Genomic DNA, 15829 nt, shown 5'->3' on the forward strand with positions numbered 1-15829 from the left:
TGCAGAGTCTCAGGATACACAACCAGCTGCCAACATCAGGCAGAGAGTTCTGTTTCCAATGTGTTTTTGGGGGGGGGTTCTTGAGGGGTGGGGAGCAGTTAAAAAATCATGCACTCAAATTAGCAAATGCAAGATTTACAGATGATAGTGCAACCTTAATTCTGTCTCCCAATGTGTATGCATTATATCACAGACTTTAATTACCTGAGCACACACTGCATTTCCCTCTGGGCTCCTACATCACCCAGTTACACCAGGCAAGTACAAGGGGCCAAAAAATTGAGATTGAAACAGCAGCTGTGATTTTAGCAATTCATAACTGCTTGGCTTTACAACACAGATAGCCCTTGCTGCTTTTTCAAAGTAGTACCATCATGTTTTGACTTGCGAGCATCCGCAGTATTTGTCTCCACAAATATGACTGGAATTGAGCCAGCTCTGCTTACATTCAAAGTATCTGATACCACAGTAATTCCAAAAGTTAAATATTTGTGAATGCTGTTATACTAAATGCTATTATACTGAATTGCTTATTTTACTATCCAATATATAGTCGTACTACACATGAGATTGCAATCATTACTCTCACTGAAGATACCTACAGAAAGGCAAAAAAAAGCTTAAAACAAATCAGGATGTATTCCCATAATCTGATCATGTAAATGGATTTTCAAATAAGAATGGTGCACATTTCTGACAATCATATCCTTTTCCCAGGAGTCAGGGAAAAAAAATTATAGCAAGGAGTTAGCCATCTTACCTTCCAAAAAATAAAGGCTGTGAAAATAATCTCCCAAAGAGATACTTATTTGGTCATGTTTATCAACCAGTCGTTCTCTAACAATGCCAAAAACCAGTAGGTCTTATTTTATCCACTTCCACATGTTTTATATAGTCAAATTTAGGCTGACCCTAGCAAGATTTGCAGCCCCAGGCACGGAATCATCTTTACAAGAGGCAAAGCAAACCCTGACCCATTTCTGAGGATGTGGCAAAGCTTCAAAACTTCAGCAGACAGAAGAATAAACCAAAAGGCAGCAGTCATGCACAGCCACCAGCAGCAATGCTGAACAAATACCACGGTGGAGCCGTGAGTGAAGAGCTGCAGACACTGCACGCAGCAAGTTGCTCTGAAACAGTCAGAGGTAAGTTGGGTAGAGACAAATCATCTTGTCCCTCTTTCTTTCCAATAACCACTTACTACAGAGGCAAGGCAGTAAAGTATTTTGAAAGACATAAGCAGGCATCCAACCCTACCCCATCACAAGCAGAAAGGGGCTGTTTCCCTCTTCCCAAGACAGCAAACTCCCATTTCATCTTTCATCCCACAAGATTCCTGGGCAACTAAAGATTAACAAAAAAGCGATTTTAAGTTATTTACTTTACCCACATACCCCTGCAATTGCTGCAAGCCACCCAGCTGAGCACGGAGCAGGCTAGTGGGCATCAGGGCCTTCTTAGTGAAAACTGCAGTATTAGAGATCATGTTTTGTCACAGATCTCTTGCCACAGAACTGAGCTCCCTCTTGCCCTTCAGTCTCTCCTAGGTCCACAACTTGCTAGCATAATCAGATGTTATGTTCAGCTCCAACTGTGTAGGAGCTGGAGTCTTCAATGAACTTGAGAGCTCTTTGACGTCAAAGATAATTCTTGCAGTATGTGCAACAAAGCCTGATCCCTCAGGCACCACAATGTGATTCATCTTTTTCTTAAAAAAAAAAAAAAAAAAAAAAAGCTCTTAAAGAAGATACCCAGGAAAGTGTAGGTAATTGTATTTACATTAGCAGCACAAACACCTGTTAAGCAGCCTCCTAAGTAGGTTATGAGGCTCTTAGGTGAATGTAGCCTGAAAGTACATGGCAAACTGCACATCAAGATGTCTACTCCAGAGTGTACATTCCTTTGGTTCAGTTATGTCAACGTGCACATACAACAGACTGGAGCAGAGTTCACATTAGGTACTCTGCACCAGAAGCCAAAATAAAGAGAACATAGCCTTAAAAAAAAATGGTTAAAACATACTACCGCTGGTCATCTGATAAGGAGGTTTCAATTTTAACACACTAAATACTTCTCCCATTCGTACTTACTCTTACTCTGCCTTCTTAGTTTGACAACACTTACCGTTCACCCAACAGAGCTGTAGTGACATGTCCTGAAATTACCCACTGCAAAATCTCAAGCTACCAGCAGCCAAAGAGATCCAGCAAATTTCAAGGCAAAAAGTCAAGTCACTTTGCCAGTTCATACCTCCCTTGAAGAAGTATAGTAGAACTGCTTTTCTCATCTATACAACTGTTGTGCCAAAAGACAGCTCTGTTACTGAAATGCACGAAGTGGTGAAACATGAATACTGCTTAGCATTTTAAGGAAAGGCACGGACCTGGTCATAAACCACCACCTCAACACATCTCAAAGATGCAAAAGCAAGCTGAACAAAGGCAGCAGCCAGAGCGTTTTCATACAAACTTTCTGCTCCAAGAAGATTATTTGTTTAAGCAACTCCAACTATTCAAGAGTTCAAGCTTAAATTATCACTGAAATTACCGAAAGAAAAGTGAAATGGCAGAACAATAGGGCAAAAGGGAAAATAAGCCAGTATGGCTGTCTCACTGTCCGAGAACATTACTAAGTATTACCCTTTGTTTCTGGAAAGCTGTCTGATCACAGCTGAAGAGTGAAGCTAGGTACTGAGAGAGAACAAGGGGTGGGAGGAACCCTGAAGCAGTTATATTTAAATAGGCAAAATTTAATTTTACATTTCAGAGAGACAGAAAGGGGAACCAAGTCCTGACAGACATATATGGGTTGTTTTTTATCTAATACTGCCTTTGAGAGGCAGCCCTCACAAAGAATTTACTGCAACATTACCCTAAAGGTGCAGTTTCACAGTCGTTTAAGTCAAACCAAGCCAGGACTACCACAGTCCCACACACATTTACATTTTCATTCCCTCCCCTGCAGCAATGTCAGCATCCGGCTGGTCCCACAGCCTGCTGAGCACCTTGAGTTGTCTCACTGCCTAAGTGCCAGGCCAAGGCACTCCGTTTAAATTGCCATTTAAGTACATCTACTATTAATACCCCTGAAAAAAAAAAATTATGTCTTTACCTTCCTTCAAAAAACACCTGTTTGTGCTCCCCTTAGTTTTGACAATTTTATTCATCTAAACTATTTGTATTTTACCAGCAACTATGTATTTTACCATCTCCTAGTATACCCTACCCCTTATTCCAGAACACTCAACTCCCACCTGCAGCCAGGTGTCCGAAACAATCATTTCAAGGGCTACCCCGCAAATGTTAGGTCAGAGTATAATCTCAGTTTCTACATCAAAAGCTCCTCTGCCAGTAACAGGCTCTACTTGTTTGCCTGTGCAAAACTGGGAGTTACAGAATCAGCTATGAGCCTGCATATTCCTTTCACTCACCAGCCTGCTGGACAAGCACATTGGCTGTTGCTTCCCAAACCTGCGAACAACCTCCTTGCTCACCCTTGGCAAGAAAGGAAAGCAGTGCTAGAACACTTGTGCTAGAACACTGGGTGGGGGGAGAAACCAAAAAAGAACAACAGTAATAATATGACGAAGAAACCTTAAGAAACCTTTGATTAGAGTCTGCTCCAGTAAGGCAGAGAAAAAAATCCATGTAAATGGATTCTGTTACACTCAGGCATGGTGAGCCAAGTAATTTCTTTTGCTTTGTCAGTAAGTATAAAAATACATATGTGTGTATGTGTATTACATATATACACACACATATATATTTATGTGTATATACAGACACATATATATTTATATAATACACACACAGAGAAAAATAAATACGCAAAGAATGAAAAATAATTGCTACCAAATTGCTCACTAAGTATTGGATATTACAGGAATTTTAACAAGCATGTTATATGTTTAGTGGGTACGGTTGATGGTTGGACTCGATCTTGAAGGTCTTTTCCAACCTAAATGATTCTATGATTCTATATACACATTGGGACATTCAACATAATACTTAATGGAGTTTTTCATTTACTTATGGTTAATCTGGTACCTGGATGACCAAGAACACACCAAAACATTAGACTATTTTCCACCATATACACTGGTGATTCACGTCTTTTTCCATACATACACACAGCTTCATGCAATATACCCATATTACAAGACTTGTTTGTTTATTTTTTTTAAATCTGGAAACTGGAATTCTTCTTTTTCAGAGACTGAATTTATTTTCCTTTTCTTTCAAGGAGGCAACCTACACTTTCCTCAATCCCATACTTGCAGCCCACCAACCATATCTTACTTTTAAATAAACTTACAATGCACAAGAGTACTGTATCTTCTGTATAACACCAACATACCTTTAGTTAAAGTTTATTTGTATTCTGAAACATTCATAACTGGATTGAAGTTTAAACAATATTTGATCCAGTCTGAAAAAGTAAGCACTTGCATGACCCTCTAGCACAGCAGGAGCACTGTACTATAACTTAATCCAATTTAACATACTGTGGATATGCACATTAAAACTATGCATTTTTGCTTTATTTTCAGCCAGATCTACTCTCAGGAAGGAATATTCCTCAAAATCAGGTTGGCAAGAACTGGATTTTTTTTTCCTGTTTACACAGCATGGACTGTAGACTACTCAGTCTGTTACGAACTCCATCTACCCAGTAGCTCCCCGATAGCATCAAATTGCAATAATGGCCTTTTACTGTCTCCTTTTATGAGGTCTTCTTAGATTTATTAAAGCAGGTTGTGGTTTATTCTGTGGCACACAATATACAAGGTGCACAGGGAACAGATGCTCACAAGACCCTTCTAGGTTAACCTTCTATTGCACAGTGCGTCCCTTGCAAACTTGTTTTTGCTACAGAGTGCAAGAATCACAAAAATCTGCCATACTTTTTAAGTCTTACTGCCCTGGTATGGTAGGCTTTCAGTCATTTAACAGTGATCTGAAGTACAAAAAATGTGTTTATAGGACAGTAGTAGGAACTCAGCAGATTTAGACCTAGTTTTCATCCTTCATCTATCTTAGACAACTCCTAATGTGAAAAAGGTCTGGATACAAGCTGCCAGCATTTCACAATTTGGTCAAAAAGCCACTTTCTTCTCATTAGCTGAGGAGTACTGCATGTCCTTCCTTTTATTACAGTACTTCTGTCCAGACTTGTGGTTTAAAGTATAGAGCATGAGGCAATTTCACACACTGGTTTGGGAACTAATATTTGCTTATTTCCCCAGCAAAACAGAATCCCTCCCAGACGGTTTCTCAGCAGGAGGAATGATGCCAAGGGCAGAAATGGACTGTCTCAGAATGTGCTCGCCATGTTTGCCAACAGGTAATTTGTGTACTCGAGTACCACTACCTCTTCTGGAAACGCAGCAGATCTGGATGTACCAGAATGAGACATGGCCAAAGATAACCTTGCAGGACATTGAGCTACAGCTCTGAATGCAGTAGTAATGAAAGGTTTGGGCAAGGCATTGCATCCCCAAAATAAGACGTTACTAGAACCATGCATCCTATTTCTCCAAGCTTTGTCCATACAAGACTGAAAATCAGAACTTTAGCTGTAGACTTGATCACAGGATAAGGATATTTTAGTACACAATAGCAGCACGATGGCCATCATCCACTCCTTTTTCAGTCAAGGATAATCATCTGAATCAAGACTATAAAACCAGTTAACTGAGTTTACAAAACAGGGTAATTCATCCTGAAGCAAGACATACTTTGCCTCCCCAATCCCTCTCCTTTTCTGTCACTAGCAGAGAACAGTTTATAGAACACAGGCTGCCTTATCATGATTTGTGCTATATAGGCTGAAAGGGGGCTGAGCCTTATGAGTCAGTTCTTGCAACTCTATGCAAAAGCTTCCAGGCCAAAACACATCTTTCAGGCTGCTGGCTTGATTTTACGCCATGGAGGGGGAGGGAAGTCACTAGAAGTCTTCTGCACTGCCTGAAGCTGCTTGAATGCTAATTAAAATCAGACAATGCAAAAAAGAAGAAAGCATCAAGCAGTAATGAAAAGCCAGAGCATAGGAATAGTGGCAGGTTATTGAGAATGAAATAAATAAAACAGTAATGAGAAGATTATTGATAATGGTCCAAACAGGCATACTTCCTGCACGTCTTCTCTGTAACCACAGAAGCGCAAGGAACTATGGCTTCAGGAATATTAACGTAATTGGGTCTTCACTAACACGTTATCCTTTGGTCACAAACTCAAAGACTAACTGTTACAACAGAGACAGCAAAAGTTGCACAAACTATATTAATTCTGCCTTATGTCAGGTCGTAAAATGAGTTAGTAAGTTCTTTAGGGGAAAGAAAACAGAAAGGCAGGTCATCGCCCTATTGAAAGCTGCATTACAATGCATCCAACAAAAGTTCAGAACAACAATTGTGCAGGCAACCATGAAACCATTACTTCCTAGCTTTCAAGTGCCTGACTCTCACCTAACGTAAATCTCTTTTACATGCTGGAGCTATTTGTGTCTCTTACATCCTGGCTTTGTTTTCAGGACATGTAACAAGAGTGAAAAACAATTTCTATTATCTACAGTGGTAACGGCTTCCTTGCATTCATATTATATGTCAGCAGGGCTTGAGCCCTGAACTTTCAGACTACTGCTACAGTAGTTAACACAGCCATCATTAACTGGCAATGGGTGGAAGATCTGTTATCCAGAAGGGCCAGATGACCAGCCCAATTATCTTTTCCCAACGCTACGTGGGGTGAATCAGTTCCCTTGGTTCCCAAGCATTGGGACAGAGGTAGCTGGTTGCCAGAGCTGAGCTGGGACTGGGTGAACCCCCATCCATCTTTTCATTCCAACCCCAAAAATTACCCTTGCGCTCTGGGACAAGGGTGTCTGAGAATTTGGGTAAGACTTGCCTTACAACAGCCTTGGAAACCTTATAATATTGCAGGTATGTTATTTGGAGCCATCACTTAGCAACATCACAAGACACAGCTATGACAATTCTGACATCCAGCCACTAGCAAACGGGGGGGGGGGGGGGGGGGGGGGGGGGGGGGGGGGGGGGGGCGGGGAGGGTAAGCGCTGGAAGCTGTCCATGCTGCAAGAGCTTTCTCAGGGCAGTTTTCAGCAGGCAGGATGAGGGGGGAAGGTGTACTACTCATACCCCAAGCGTCACGCAGTCACCACAGGAGAGCAGAAGGGCAATTCAAATAAAAGTTTACAGGAACATTTATTGATCCGTTAAGCATAAAATCCCAGTTTATTAGCTACTGAATTAGCAACCTTAAAAACTTCAGTATGCCATGCTCAGAACAGGTACACACAGTAACAGAGGTTTACAGGCCCACCAATCGAATGCCAGAAATCAGAAGTGAAAGAGCTGCCGTTTCAAAACAGTTCAGCAACCTTCTCTTGTTCTGTTGAATATAAGAAACACTCTGTCTCTCAGTGCTGAACACACAGCTTGTAGGAAACTGTAGTCACAAAGGTAACCTCAACAATTGTAAATTCTCTCTTCCTCAGTTTTAAATACTCGCAGGCCAAGCTCTATCCTTTTGCGCCTGCAAAAGCAGCTGCCCTATTTAAAGGCTGACATTCCAGCTTCCTCCCCCTCTTCAGGGCACCAACAGGACAGCGGTTGCTGCAATGCTACATTCTTGACCTGACAAATTAAGAAAAACTCTGTGCAGAAGAGGATGCTCTTAATAGGAAGACACAGTGCTCTTGGGTACAGCCTGGCATATTTGAGACAAGACCTCTGTACCCAGCTAAGCAGGGAGGCTTTACCTCATACAGTGACTGCACTAACCTTTTCAAAGGATGCTTTTCTCGCAGTTCCCCACTCATCTGCCAATAGAGCTCACTGTAGGAGGGCTGATAGGCTTCTTCCCTTCCCTCTCCCAACACTGCTGAATTAAATCAGACTATTTCAGCATGTATAAATGTGCCCTGGCATAAAGCAGGCTGAAGCCAAATATTAAAACACACCAAGTAGTAGCCCGCTTTTGTGGATTTTTTAGCATGCATGTGTAGGCAGCCTACCATAAACACATACTGCCTTTTACCAATTTATTTTCTTTAATGGAAATGGGTCACTACTACATAATATATTATACTGCATTTTCAAACAACACTATTTTCCTGTTTCCACATCTCTGTGTACGGCTCCCTCCTGAAACTCCTTTTAAAAGCAGTCCTTTAGAGCGTCTCCGCCTACACATTCTCACCGAGTATTTCCATTAGATGGAAACAACTGATCATCAGTGTAGATAGTCCTTAAAAAAACAATTTTTTTTTTTCACTCTCTTGCTGCTCATACCTATTAAAAACAAAGTATTTTGTAGCTATTCAAGGTTAAAAAACTCCAAATTTTCTACCCAGATAAGGGTGCCAGAAGACCTGATAAAACACTCCATGGCTATGCAGCCTATGTTTCTAAGAAGTTCATGCCCTCAGGTACAGGAAGGGAGTTTGCAGGAACAAAATTAAAATGTTATTATTCTGATTTGATAATTACTCATATTTACAGAACTCAACAGAAAGTGGACTTTACCACTGGAAAGTCACACTCCAATGATAAGTTAATCAATACATAGTAAGTTATTAACAATGACTACGAACAGCTCATTGTTCTCCTACATTTTCTCATAGAATGGTTTGGGTTGGAAGGGACCTTCACGATCATTTCATTCCAAACCCCCTGCCATGGGCAAGGACACCTCCCACTAGACCAGGCTGCTCAAAGCCCCATCCAGCCTGGCCTTGAACACTTCCCAGGTATTCATGATAATCTTGTCACACTCTATTTTTCCCCTCCTTTGTAACACCTTGAATCATAGCAAGTCATTTCCCCATCAGTAGAGAATGACACATATTGCTGTAGTAGAGATAAAAGTTTGGTTTACTTGCTGAAATAATCTCTTAAGAAAGATGACGTGTATTTAGAAGGTGAGTTGCTTGTTTGTTGGTTTGTTGTTTTTTTTTTAACTGCTAAACTGAAAATATACTATCAGGAAAACAGAAAGGTAACCTAATGGCAGTCCAAGTAGAAATTACCTGAGAGATTTTCCTGTTTTCCACTTTGACAGAGACCTGTGAAATTCTTCGAAACTTCCAGTTGCCACCCACTCCTGAAAGGGTTTCAGACTGCTATTAATATTTTGCACTACAGTGTCTCACTCCAGTTTCCATTCCAAAATGGAAGCCCCTTTTGTTTGGGCTCTACCAGTCAGCACTCAGCTTCATGCTCAATAGAAAATAACCCATCAATAACCAGGGGAAAAAAGTTCTGATGATTCGCTGACATAGACTACGGCCTTCTGTCATGTTCACACACCCAGCCGAAGGCAAATCCAGCAGTTTCAGAAGAGAAGACTGTCTTGTCCAGATAGAAGATAGTATCTACCTGGTATTAGGTTAAATATAGACAAACTAGTCTCTTATTGCCTCATTGTCTTCTATCATGACACATTCCCTGCAACCTTCAGTTCACAAGCACTCATAGACTGCATGCTGAAAATACCACTTCCTGGTCACTGCTGGTTATTGGAAGATACTTCTGCCTCAGATCTGCGATAGCTGCTCTCCAGCTGACTTGTGCAGCTGAAACCGAGACATGCTCATCCTCTTGCTACCATAAACTACAGAGGTTCCCAATTACTTCAGCTGAGGAGGTTTGCTTTACCCACAAGTAAAAACCCCCACTTGTTTCTGGCCCAGGTACTGGGGTACTAATCTTAATTCAGGCCAGGGTAAGGTAGCACACAAAGGAAGCAATAACTGATCTATCGCTATAGACAAAACGATTACAAGCATATACCAAAAAATAGATGCAGAAATGCAAAAAAACCCACACGATTAATCCACATACACTAATGGGTAACCTTCTGGTTTGATCTTATCAACAGACTTGCTGTCTAGTCCTGACAAAGTGACAGCCTGGGATTCAGTAGTCTTGTTTTCACTTGTTTCATTTCTGCACTGTTTCTCACCATCTCCTGTACCTGACTGCCTTGTAAACAACCCCTTGCCTCAAGAAGAGGTAAAATTCTCCTTCCCCCATTCTCTGAAAGCATATTAGCCTACTCCAAGGTGATAATATCTCTTTTGATTATAGAATACAAGATGCCTTGAGCTCAGTCACCAAAACAGGGCAGTCTTGCTGTTGTTCCCTCTGCTTAGCAGTTTAATCACTAGAACTGACAGAAGACTACCAATGCAAGGAAGTTTTGCCACCTTTTAAATAAGTCAAATCAGTTCATCAGTGCCCAGAAAGCACCAGCACGGCACAAGGTAAATGGCAAGAATGGGAAGAAAGGCCTTTCCCTCTTGGCAGCAATGAGCTATTGTATCAGCTCAAGCTGTACATGAAACTGTACCTTACACTGAACCTCGCAATCCGCGGTAATCCTCATCTTGTAACAACCATATGTAGTGCTCTAGGTGTCTATATCCTGCATCACATGGTTCTTGCCTGAGAGCAAACATGATAGTAATTAATCATTGAGAAGCAATAAATCCTCAGGACCTTTCTCCTGTACTTTCACCTACATAATGTACATGCATTTGCTCTCCTTCCCTTCTCCCACAAAAAGGCATTCTAGTCCACGCACAACTAATTGTGTATACACCTTTCCCTTTTTCCGTTATTTTTCAAGAATTGCCCAACCCCTTTCCCAAATGGTTTATAAACAACAACAAAAAAAATCAGTGTTAGAAATGACCCAGCAAGGCCCTGGGAAGACATAATTGGAGCTACCTTCCTCCACTATGACATGGTATAGTAACGAGGGCACTAACACAGACCTCTTTCTCGAAGATTTTGCCCGAGTCTTGCTCACAGCTTGTCACGTGAGTCTAAGCAACAGGCAAAATGATAAAGCCTGTGCTGTGAACAGTTAATGTCTAAGCAATTGTCAAGCTTATCCCTCTTACCCGCTGGCTATAGACAGCGATAGCACATTACTGTCTGTACCTCAGGATTTCACAGAAGAGTAAGCAGCCTGGCACTGAAAGGAGTCTGTTCAGGCTTTCTCCTTTTACTGAAGAGTTACTACTCAGGCTGGACTGCATTTTTCTTAACCTCATCTAAATGACAGTCACTGAGAAACCTCAGAAAAATATTTACATTTAGATTTAACTGGCTCCTGCTGAGTCGCTACTAACTCAAGAGCTGCTGTTTTGTCTAGCAGTCCCATCGTGAGAATTATGGAGCAATGCTAGTATGCAAACACGTTGTTCACTTAGAGCGTGTTGCTTAGTCTGTCTTAATATGAGACACTTCCACAAAATATGTAAGGTCCTTCGTAGGGGGACAACGGACAGGACGGGACAGGACAGAAAAACAAACCAAAGAACACAACAAAAAGAGGGTCTCAAGACTCCTCTCTCCTCCTGCATGAAGATTTCTACAGTTCTTCATACTTAATAAGCGAAGGAAAGGGATGACATATCAAGCTGATATAGAAAAAACATGTGATGGACTGTCATGGACAGGTAGGTCAGTAAGGGAAAGAGGCTCTAAAACCAGTTTACCCTCATAGGACAACAAGCAACAGCTTTCCTGGTTTGTGTTATTAAAGTTACTGATAAAGCAAACTGAAGATGAGCAATAGGAAAAATACAACAAACTAAAGTTAAAACAACTGAGGAGTTTCACTTATTATTGACTTTTTAAAGGAGCTGAGGTTTAATACAGTGAACAGTTTTAATTCAGTGAACAGAGCAATACTTCTAGCAATAATCCAGGCTAGACGGAAGTGTAAGACATGCTAAATTTAGATGCAACCAATTCTGAGACACTCAGCAACGTGAGAAAGATATGATCAAACATACCACCCTTTAATCATAGATGGAGATAATGCAAGGCTTTCCAATAAAATCTTAGATGCTGTGAAAACCCCACTGTCCCATGAGCAAATAAGCAAGCTTAAATCCTGTGAGCGAAGTAGGCATGGGGACAGACATTCAGAGGAGTAAGTTCTAGACAGCACACAGATACCATGACAGGGCTGTCAGTGACCTACCGCTCAGGTATTTACGTCACACTTTCCCAACCGCAACAATAAGGATGTACTTCTACAGAAGCACACCCATCAATTCACCTGCAGTGAGCCAAATCCCTCCACGCTGCAGGACCCTCACCTTGTTGTAGAACTCTTGCTCCCTGGGACCGCGAGGTGGTGGCTGCAACTGCTTCAGGACAGTCCCATCTGGATGCTGCAGTATACCTAGAAGAGAAGCGTTTCCTTCAGGGCTTAGTTTTAAGAGATATGGCTTTTATTTTCACACCCCCCCCCCCCCACCCCCGAAATAGCAAATACACAATCAGGGACAGCCTATTTGCAAAATCGTACTGCTTTCAGTACATGCACAGTAGAGTCAAAATTGGCAGCTCCTACACAAAACCAGTAGCAGAGGTTTGCTTGCATTCCTCTTTTTCTAGCCATCAGATGATTTCCTGGGTCTAATTCTGCTCAAGGCCAACATAGTACTGGGATTTGACATTAAAAGTTCCACCCAAAAAAAAAATTCATTCAACTATGGAAGATTACATGGACACTCCCTTTTTAAATAACTAATAAGTTGTTTTTCCAACAATGCCAAGAAATTAAAGGATTTCATACCTAAAAATAGAAATATATGTCCTGTGAATGTATTTCTATACTAGTGGCATAGAAAGAGAAAGAGCACTTCTATATTGCTAGAAGTAGCATCCCTATAGCACTCCATGCTAATCAGATGCTACTATTTCTATCACCCATAATTACAATACAAAATTTCACCTCAGCCAGGCAACCATATTCATCATGCCTGCACCAAAAAAACCCCAAAATATCTTCCCGAAACAGCCTTCATGACTGTCCAGTCAGCAATACTGCTGAGTAGCTGCATAAGAAATGCAACTGAATATCTAAGGGTACTGAAGAGACAGATATGGGCAAGAATGGAGAAAAGTAACTGCATCCTTGTGAAATGTGCTCTAAGTTTCATCAGTTGCACGGGAAAAAGAAAAACCCACTTCCAGAAAAAAAATCTTCTAGGATTTATTCATAGCTTTTCAGATAGTTATTTGTTTCGCTTAGAAGGGAAGGAAAAAAGTCAGCTGTATCCAAAATAGGTTCCATCTTCAGCTTACCACTTGAGAAAACACAGTAAAATGAGCCAGGAGCTTTGTGTCCCAAAAAGTTTGCAGTTTTAACAACAATTGTGTTTTCACCTTTTAGAAAGCATTATCTCTGAATTGACTCTGTTGTGCAGCCTTGGAAACTAAACAAAATCTTTAGAACCTAAGATATTTACTTTAAAACAACCACCAGACTTAGAAAAGTTGTTTCGTCAGTTTCATTAGCTGTGACAACATACAAAGAGTGGTTTTAAGAATTCGCATACAACAGCTCTCAAGTCATTTTGCTTGCTGAAAGTTGGATTTTGGACACTTTCCAGAACTTGAAAAATATTGCCACAGAACCATGAGCAGACTACCATGACACCTTCAAGACACAATAGCTTCTTCCCACCACCCCCCGCCCCAGGACCACTGGAAACCACATAGCAAAGTGCACAAAGTATTTGAATGGCACGCGTTTTGAATGCGAATTGCTAACAATCACAACATTAGAAAAGGTTTTATAACACATACTCCACAAAATCTGCATGTTGGCTTTGACGATAAGACAAATAGACAATCTACAAGGTAGAAAGACCAGGCGAGTATTCCTGGAAGTAGAACCCATACACTATTGGATTGATACATATTATTTGAAGAGTTTAATATAACCTGATGTCATCTAAAGTTCCCTCATCCTCTGGATTTCTTGACAGACTAGAGCACCTACTCTGTAACTGTGACTGAGGCAGGCCTGGAAACTAAAGACTTATGTTTTAACATGCACTGCAAAGATGAAAACTCCATAACCTTCCCTCTGGTCTACAACAACCAGAGCTACCACCACCTGCAGATCATACTAACATATGGATGTTGGTCATGGTTTTGTTCTAGGGTTCCTGGGGTTTTTCAGCACAGATAGGGAGAAGTATTGTTTAATATAACAATAAGCTATTTAACATTTCTGAAGAAGCAGCAGAACTATACCAAAATTAAAATTCTGAAATGTCTCACAAACATTTCTCTATCACTCTGCATGCAAAGCTTGCTAGCATTCTAAAACTCAAATCTACTGCAAAAATAACCAATGCAGATGTATGCACTTTTCTAAACAAGAAAAAAAAATTCATATCAAATCCACATGCTTCACTGAACTATAAACAAAACCTGTTCTGCACAAACACACCGAACTTTAGAAAAGATCCTCTGTCCTCTGAGGGTATCTAATAAGGACTGACCAGTACATATGTGCCACCTTAACCTTTGCATTGGGGAAATAGCAGCCAGAGTTAGAAGTTGTGTGATTTGCATGACTGAGCAAGTCACAGTGTTTTAGCTACAGAATCCCACTAATGGTTTGGGGACCTCCAGCACTTTGCAGGTACAGTCACCAAACCACAGCCAAGTGCGGGAGGCTCTACAAGGTGGTGTATCCCCTCAGCTCCTGTCTCTGTCCACCCGCCTATGGAATTAAGCCTCAACCCAAGGTGGTTACCTTACTTACTACACATGATTTACTCTGTTCTGCGTGAAGCACTACTGAACACAGCATTCAACAAAAGGGCAATCATAATGCCCAGAAGCTGAGGGTCTACATGTGCATGCAGGGAGACTGCTAGAGCCCTTTCTTTGCAAAGGGGTAACAGTCACAGGGAGCAAAGGGAAAATGGAAAGGTTATTCAGGAGGGTGGGAACCCTATGGCAAAGAAATTTTAAGGCATACTTTAACCAAAAAAATAGAATCGTTTAGAAGTACTTTGGATACCTTCAAGTCCTCTGCGCGTTTGTATGTGGGGACAGAAGGGAAGTCGAGCGCAGAGGACAGCAGTGACATGCAGGAGGAAGCTGGGCAGAACAAGGAAGGCTCTGAGCTTGAATCAGTAAACAGCTGAGATACTAACACCAGCCAGGTACAGCCTTCAAGGTACGTTTGCCATGTTGTATGCATAGCAATAGAGGTATCCCAACAAAAAGGCATACTGGTTTTATAGCTTTAGGCTTTTAAAATCCTAAAGGTTCAATGGGGTAGAAAAGGGCAGAACAGAAAACAGCAGGAAGGGTGACTACTGTAGGAAATGGCAACAGAGAAGGTAGAAGACACACTGGTCTCCTCACACATGCTTAAAGTTCTCAGATTCTGGCATACAGGTTGTCTGTGATATTCCTTACCAGTGCTATTACCAACTACATATATCCAAACATCTGGCCACTAGCTTCACAACAAAGACACCACGGGGAGCAGCACTGAAGAATTATACATGACCCTGTGTCTTTAGCATCTCGATTGCCTGCACTCCTACATACAACATCTGTAAAGAAATAAAATGAGAAGATTCAGTTACAAAAATGAGATAGCTGTGGGTGCCAGAGCAGCTTTGGTCTTCACTTAAATATAAAACTCAGTTTCTAAGATGAGATCATCAACCGTGGTGGTACTACTGCAGGAAAATCCTGGTCTTCCTCATTAGATGTAGTAGAGCTAGCTTTACCTAATCCATTTGAGCTGCACCCACAATATAGACAGTGTATCGCCCACGTTGCCTTGATCCAACTGCGATAAAATTGACGTGCCAAAGGTGAGGCTTTCCCTGAAGCGAGCCTTTTTTGCCTGATCCCACCCCATGTTATGATATATGAACAAGGAAGACGTGTTGTATCCTCGGTGCTGTACACCTCCCTTGACATTTTATTGCACTGGGTGCAGCAGGGGCAAGGGACACGAATTACTTT

The 15829-nt window shown here is 41.3% G+C and overlaps 1 protein-coding gene across 2 annotated transcripts in view; it reads right to left on the reverse strand.

The window, feature by feature from the left end:
- Positions 1-15829, reverse strand: part of IPMK (inositol polyphosphate multikinase) — a 43725-nt gene that overhangs the window by 26292 nt on the left and 1604 nt on the right. For both annotated transcript variants that reach the window (XR_003925679.1, XM_030029538.1), the window contains exon 2: positions 12136-12221. Coding sequence is in view for 1 of the 2 variants with exons in the window: in XM_030029538.1 (XP_029885398.1) it covers positions 12136-12221 (86 nt within the window). In the remaining variant the exon portion in view is untranslated. The remainder of the gene's footprint in view (positions 1-12135; positions 12222-15829) is intronic.

The sequence above is a fragment of the Aquila chrysaetos genome, chromosome 11 (genome assembly GCF_900496995.4).
Source record: "Aquila chrysaetos chrysaetos chromosome 11, bAquChr1.4, whole genome shotgun sequence".
Taxonomy (NCBI): domain Eukaryota; kingdom Metazoa; phylum Chordata; class Aves; order Accipitriformes; family Accipitridae; genus Aquila; species Aquila chrysaetos.